This window comes from Octopus bimaculoides, chromosome 17 (genome assembly GCF_001194135.2).
Source record: "Octopus bimaculoides isolate UCB-OBI-ISO-001 chromosome 17, ASM119413v2, whole genome shotgun sequence".
Classification (NCBI taxonomy): domain Eukaryota; kingdom Metazoa; phylum Mollusca; class Cephalopoda; order Octopoda; family Octopodidae; genus Octopus; species Octopus bimaculoides.
In genome coordinates, this window is record NC_068997.1 from 27,171,282 (window position 1) to 27,179,222 (window position 7,941).

Below are 7,941 nucleotides of genomic sequence, written 5' to 3' on the forward strand. Positions count from 1 at the left end.
ACACACACACACACACACACACACACACACACACACACACAGACCTTTATCTGAGTGTAAATCTAATGCACTCTGTGTTTGTTTTTTACTTTGTCTCCATGTCATATGTTCAGAGTGATCACTAGTGATGGTGATCTTATGCCTCCTCCATTCATCTTTCCACACAGCTTCAGACTCAACACAGGCCAACATCAAGTGCCTGGAGGAGGTAGTGCTACCCTAGGTCAAGAGGGTGGCTGCTGGAAGACTCTATGTCTAGCAATAGGGCTCTGCACCATGTCACACAAGCAGGAGAACCCATCATGGCTGTCAGACAATTTCTGCGACCGCATCACCCCTAACATCTGGTCACCTAACTCCCAGACTGCAACCCCTTGATTATTATGTGTGGGGCACAGTTGAGTGAGAGATCAACAAAACTCCTTGTAACACAAATTAGGAACTGAAAGCAAAGATTATAGCAGCATTCACCAACTTAAACAAGGAGACCGCCCAGAAGAGTTGCAAGAGATTCCGAATTCATCTGGAGGCTGTGGTTGAAGCCAATGGCGATTTTATGTAATAAATTTACTTTTTAGTATTTCAAGATATTTTCATGTGATTTTGATAAATATATTTGTTAAAATGAGATGTCAGTATCATTTTCATTTTTGCATAATTTAGATGACAATTTATTCACTGCACGCACGCACACAGAGCCTGTTGTTTAGTGTTGACTTGGGGAAAAAAGAGCACTTAAAACTAGAGTAGAGATTAATATTTTATTTTGGTTGAATCTTGCTATTCTGAGCTTCATCTATGGGTGCACGGAGTCGTCAGACAAGTAATGACATAACTTACCTGACAACCCTGTGCTCCCACAGGCAAAAACGTAGAGTAGCAAGGGACTGGCTTGAGCAAAAGAAATATTTTGTCTTGCTTACAGAATGTAGGGTATATAACCTTGAGCATAGTAAAAAGCTGGTTGTATATGGTCTCATACATTCTTAAATCTTCTGCTGATCTTGTTTATTTATGTTCCAAGTTATTGATAAAAATAACTGCTTGCAGTTATGGCCAAATTAAATATGTTAATTTAGTTTACACAGTGGGAATTAATTCCTATGTTAGTGTTAATTAAGCAATTGGTAATAACTCTTACAAGATGAGAAGCAGTAATTTAGGCATTTGTAATAGAATGACTCAGCATGAACCTATACGTAATTCGATATGTGTGGGTGTATATGTACACATGAATATGGGTGTGTGTGTGTGTGTGTTTACACATGTATGTGTGGGCTTAAGAGGTTTGCTTCACAGCCATGTTTTGTGTTCAATTCCACTGTATGACACCTTAGGCATGTGTTTTACTGCAGCTTTTGGCCAGCTATTGTGGACCAAAGTCTTGTGAATGTGGATCTGATAGAAACTGAAAGAAGCTTGTTGTGTGTGTGTGTGTGTGTGTGTGTGTGTGTGTGTACATGGAAGTATGCCAAATATGAGAGTCTTCTGCAGGATTACAAGAAGAGATGGCAGTTATGATTTTTCTCAGTCGAGGTTGGCTGTAGGGGTCTCCCTGCTTAATTGGCATGGAGGATGCTTACAGCCATTGGAATGAGAAGAGAAGAGTGAAGGGTGGCTGTGTGTAGGATGGGATAGGCAGCTGAAAGGGCCACTTGTTGGCTTTGGAGCAGGAGAGAGGAGTTTAGCTGGAAGCCAGGAGGAAATGACGAGCAGAGATTTGGTCACCTCTGTTGACCCACCAATTTGGTGGGGGTGGGGGGGTGTTACAGTTCAGAGTCGAAACACCTGATAGATGTTGGATGCCATCTGATGGCATCAGTTCCTCCTGGCCAAAGCTCCATTCACCAAAGTGAATGGAAGAAACACCTCCTTCTGATAATGATGATGATGATGATTGTTGTTTCGATTTACCAGATCAGGCATTTTGTTGCATTCTTGAGCAAAACACTTCATTTCATGTTGCTCGGCGATCATTTAATTATCTGACATGTGGCATGTCATGCACCTGCACAGGTATTGTTAATTTGATGGAGGAAGTGAGCTTATGTGTGCACAAACATTTTATCATTGTAAACAAATCATCTGCGTGGGTTGTTCAGCAAGAAATTGCAGAACATTCATACGTCATTAAACGGCGGCAGAGTCTATGATACACACACACACATGCTCATGCACGCACGCACACATGCACACACCTATGAACACACACTCACTTATTCATCCATATATATTCACACAATTGCATATATATGTCATATAATAATTTTCAAGTTGAATTCCTTTTATGTAACACAGGAAGAGAAAAGATAGGAGTTGCATTTACAAAACTAGAATCTGTTTCTCTCTCTCTCTCTCTATGTATATATATATAATTACATATTACATATATATATATATATATATATATATATATATTACATATTACTTTGTTGCTTTAATGCTATTCTTTCTTTTTTCTTTTCTTTTTCTCTTTTTGCTTTCTTTCTTTCGTCTTTTATGTCCCTATCTGCTACATTACTGCTTGTAATACACAGAATGAATTTATATATGCACACACACACACACACTACATATTATTTTTGCTCTTTTTCATTTGTGTCTACAATATTTTACTTTTTTTTTATTTTGATTTACTTATATATTTATTAGCATTTTAATGTAAAAATAACATAAAACACAATTATGACTCAGACATACAATGAAAATAGGAGAAACGAAAGACATCAAAATATACAAGCAAATAATCCTTTCTACTATTGGTACAAAGCACATTCTATCTCTCCAAAGCCTTACAGCTTTTTCCAACACCTCTGTGCAAAACAGAGCCCTGTGAAAAAATGTGAGGTGGCATGACATCTCCCTCGTTGCTGATGACTCCCACAACCATCACAGTTGCTGGGAACTTAGTATGCATGACTAATGAAACCTCATTTGAGTCTCTGCAGGACCATCTGACTCTCCTTTGGTTCATCTTTTGGTTCTCGGTCCCTTGGTGTTTAAACTCATGTAGCAAGTGCTTTGCATGGATCAAATCATTCTCTTGTTAATCTGACATAATCTGACCCTTCTGCATCACATACGACTTGTCCCAGATGTCCTCATGTGTACATGAGGACATCTGGTACAAGTGGTGCATTTTGAAAACTTGAAGTCCTTTGCAACGGCTCTGGTTGACTTTTCAAGTATTTCATTATTTTTTGGGCTTTTAGCACAAAAGTTATGTGTTCTGATGGCATTAAAACTCTGTGCATGTGTTTTGTGTTTAGCTGCTGACGTTGGATACCTGTCAGCGGTTTCAAGCTCTTTTTGAACATTGACAACAGAGGATTGGGCAACTTTCAGGATGTGGGCTATCTCTGTGTCATTATGTTGTGTTTTTCAGGCAATGATTACAGTATGCCTTTTCATTTGCTGAGTCACCCTGATATCATTTATCTGAAAAGTAAGGTGAAAAAATATAAGTTAGAAGAAAATGCTCTTGAAATAGGGATCCTCAAAAGAATTGATGCACCTTGTATAGAAATATGTTTGTGTGTGTGTATGTTTATATATATATAAACATATATATATATATATATCTTTTTATCATCATCATCATTATTATAAAGGTGTTCAGCTGGCTGCATTGTTAGCACTCTGGACAAAATACTGAGCGACATTTCTTTCTTCTGGTTTTATGTTCTGAGTGCAAATTCTGTGAGGTTGATTTTTGCCTTTCATCCTTTCTGTGTCGATAAAATAAGTACCAGTTAAGTATTGGGGTCAATGTAATTGACTAGTCCTCTACCCCCAAATTTCAGGCCTTGTGCCTTTAGTAGAAAAGCTTATTATTATTGTTATCATTCTTCTTATTATACAATTAGAAGAGCCTGATGCAAAATGTAATATAACACGGATTGAATTTGTTTATTGAACTGAACAATATTTCAACAGTATATCTTCTTCAAGTTCAAAATAAGATGAAGAATGAAAAAGAAAAAATAGTTTTTATTAAACAACGTCCATTTTTGTTTTATTACTTATCACTTATTGCTCTTCTAATTATATATCTACCTTTGTGAAGTGTTGTGTCAGTCTTCATAAATTATTATTATTATTATTTTTTCTACCCTGTAGTTACTCAGCGAACTGGTGCAATGAACATTTCATCCACATAAAAGCCATGAGAAAGGTGAGTGTTTTATAAACATTGCCAATCTGTTGTCATCTGTGAATATCATAACAATATAACGCCTGTGTGTGCATATGTGTGTGTTCATTACTAATTCATTTGTGCTTCTTGTTTTTATTTTTCCATTAACACAGTTTTCCATTGTACCTGTTATACACTGTGATCACTCTAGCTGTTTCGCTCATTCACCTCATGTTTACTTACAAGTTTACATTAGCAATTGTACACCCCACCCACTCTCTCTTTCTCTCTCTCCATCTCTCTTTCTCTCTCTCCATCTCTCTTTGTGTATACCAGCCATGTGGGGATACTGCTTTCAAGGTTTTAGTTGAAGAAATCAACCCCAGTACTTACTTTTACCAAGTCTGATGCATATTGTATTGGTCTCTTTTGCCAAACCACTAAGTTACAGGTATGATAACAAACCAACACTGGTTGTCAAGCGGTGGTGGGGACAAATGCAACATAAACCTGCACCTGCACATGTCTTTAGCTGCTTTCACAGATTTTCATGACTCTCTGTCACCATCCAATTCCATTATTACAAATTCGAATTGGAAGCTTCAGTCATAGGGAATATTTCATTAGCTGATCATACGGCCATAGGCGCCACCCCTATGAATGCTTTGCAGTTACTCTCTTGATAAAAGCTTGGTGATCCTGACTGTTGATCTTCTAGGGTTCCTCCGCTCAGCATCAATGTAAGAAGCACCATTGACTCCGTTGAGCTCTTCTGCTACCTCATCACAATCTGCCATGCTGCAGTCCCATGACTTTGCCATATCCCTGTCAAGCTGGCTGAATGGGTGCTATGCCTTGCCAAAGGGCAGTCTGTAACCATGCATGACACAGTGATGTATTTTCAAATACCTGCATACACACACACGTCTTCATCATCATCATTTAATGTTCGCTTTCCATGCTGGCATGGGTTAGACGGTTTGACTGGAACTGGTAAGCCGGAGGGATGCACCAGCAGTTTTTTTTGTTAGTCTGCTATAAACCCTCTATTTCTCAAGATGATGATGATAATGATTTTTATTATTATCATTGTTTTGTTGTTTACATTTCCATGCTTCCTTGGGTTAGACAAAATTTGCAGCAGACTTTCTATGGTTGGATGTGCTTCCTGTTGCCAATCGTCATCAGTTTCTAAGCAAAGTATTATTTTCAGAGAAACAGAATGAGTTAAAGAGAACAGGAGGAGACACGTGGGATGGAGAGTTACTGAAGTGGTCACAGGATCTGTAACGAAAGATTTCAGACAAAGGACACTAAAATAAGAATAACAAGAGCACTCAGAGAGCACAAACTTCCGCCAAGGCAACGATTAGCCAGAGATGATTGTTAAAATGAGAATATCTGAAATAAACTCGACTGTCCTCACAAAAGAGAACACTAAAAATGAACCCGACCGCTCTCAAACTGAAAAATAATCCATATATATATATATATATAGAGAGAGAGAGAGAGTGAGAGGTGAAGGGAGAGGAGATGAAATACTAATACAGTGAAGGAGAAGTAGTGAGAGTAATAGCCATGACTGAGAGGGAGTGAGAGAAAGTAATGACAATGAGAAAGACGAAATGAAGTGGCAAAGGGAGCGTTGTACGAATGAGAAAGAAAGGGGTGATAGATGAATAAAGAAGGAAGGAGTGAAAAAGCCAATAAACAGTGTTTGAAGTGTGAGTATATGTGTGTGTAAAAGAGAGGTATGTTTGCGTATGCGCATGTGTGTGTAACAATAGAAACGGGATGGTTATGTTCAATGTTGAAAATGTGTGAGTATATGTGTGTATGTGTGTGCATGTACAAGAGAACTATATGAAACTTTACATATACATGTAAAGTAAAAGAAATCGGAAAAATAATCCAGAATCCTTGTCCAGTACTGGGTCGATCTCAAAACCTAATGAGACTGTGTTAGTCACAAGGTCAAACGTCCCTGAAAGTTTCATCCAAATCCATCCAGTGGTTCTTGACATATCTTGTCCATGGGCAAACAAACACGATTGAAGACAATGCTTTGGTAAGGCGGTGTAATAATAAAGCTGAAGTGAAGAATTAGTATATAGTGCATGTGGTTATTTGGTAAAAAAAAAAAAAAATGCAATATTGTTATTTGCGCCTGGTCTCCTCTACATTTTCATGGCATATTGTAAACAAGCAGTATGGCATGTATGATGGTGATGTTTTGTTTAAAATTGGCATTTTTTATTAAGACAAAGAAACGTTAACACACACCACACACAGATGCAGACACACACACAGACGCAGACACATAATGGGTTTCTTTTTAGTTTTTGACTTCCAAATCTACTTGTAAAGCTTTGGTTGACGTACGGCTATTCTATTATAGAAGACAATTTTCCCAAGGCACTGTGCTGTGGGACTGAACTTGAAACCACATAGTTGGAAACTGAAATTCTTAACCACACAGGCTATGCTTCACTGAGGAGGCCTAGTCAGACAGAAGCATTTAAGGATGAGATTCTCTCCTATATAGGTAGTTTATATTTGCTTAAAATTTCAATCACTTGATCTTAATGGAATTATTTCCCTTGGTTGTTACTTTTACATTTTAAACTGTCCTAAAAAGAGTTTTTGTTTACCACTTGCATGGATAATTTCAGTTAATTGAAGTCTTTCAACTCACTATGTAGTCTTAGTTGTATAGTGTTAGCAACCATGTTTACTATAGTGTTATAGTAGAGTACTATAGTGTTATAGTCATGTGTTAGCATATGGTCACATCATTTACTAGAAATAGTAGCTAGATATCCTTCAGATTACGCCTTACTATCTTAGAAAATGAAGGACACATTAGGTTAAATATAGGCCTATGTTTGGGAAAAAGACAGTGTAGTCACTTAAGCAAGGATGACAATAGACTAAACAACAACAATATGCATACTACACAACACCACCACTGTTATCTCCCCCAACAACAACAATAATAACCACAATAAAACAACTGAGCCAATGAGAGAAGCCTCTATGCTAGAAATAGCTGCAAAATTCCCCTCTGATCACATCACACCATCATCTTAAAAAAAGGAAGGACAGTATAGTCTGAGGTAAGTTGTAGAAAGGCAAAATGGCCATCTTTTATCATAAATCTGCCAGATTAGAACCTGACCTCGGGCTAAACAATAACAACAATGATAATTATACGAGCAATGAAGGATCTTTTGCAACAACAACAAAAACATATGTCCCCTTCGTTAGGTATCTCTGAAAGATTATAGTCAAATACACGTACCTTTGTTAATGATATTTTTTTTGGTTTCAGGTGCGAGAAGTACGGCAACAGCTGAAAGAGATTATGGACCAACAGAAGATGGATTTGATCTCCTGTGGAAACGACTGGGATGTTGCACGGAAAAGCATTTGTTCATCCTATTTCCACCAGGCTGCAAGACTCAAGGTAAGCCGACGACTTTGTTTTTTTTTTTTTTCCTTCACATTCCTCCCACTTCTGGTGAAATGTCTGAAGTTTTTGCAGCTGGACAGGGGAAGAGAATCTGAAGTTAAGTGTGCTTCACTTATTTAGTTGCCAAGGTTGTTTTGGTTACTAAGGACAAAACCATGCTGGAGCACTTGTCTTTAGTGGGTGTCAGTTGTTTAGGTTCAGAAGAATTGTCCAAATGCATTGTGTTTTGGTAGTATTGTCTTTGCATCTCTTAAGTGAAATTGAAATTTGAATTTGTTTAGATATATATACATGTATATATATATATATATATATATATATGTGTGTGTGTGGG

The 7,941-nt window shown here is 37.6% G+C and overlaps 1 protein-coding gene across 1 annotated transcript in view; it reads left to right on the forward strand.

Moving 5' to 3' along the window:
• The window catches only part of LOC106878466 (pre-mRNA-splicing factor ATP-dependent RNA helicase PRP16), a 70,456-nt gene that overhangs the window by 45,254 nt on the left and 17,261 nt on the right, over nt 1-7,941 (forward strand). Inside the window, exons 21-22 of the mRNA XM_052974133.1 lie at nt 4,120-4,174; nt 7,467-7,601. Of these exons, the coding sequence (XP_052830093.1) occupies nt 4,120-4,174; nt 7,467-7,601 (190 nt within the window). The remainder of the gene's footprint in view (nt 1-4,119; nt 4,175-7,466; nt 7,602-7,941) is intronic.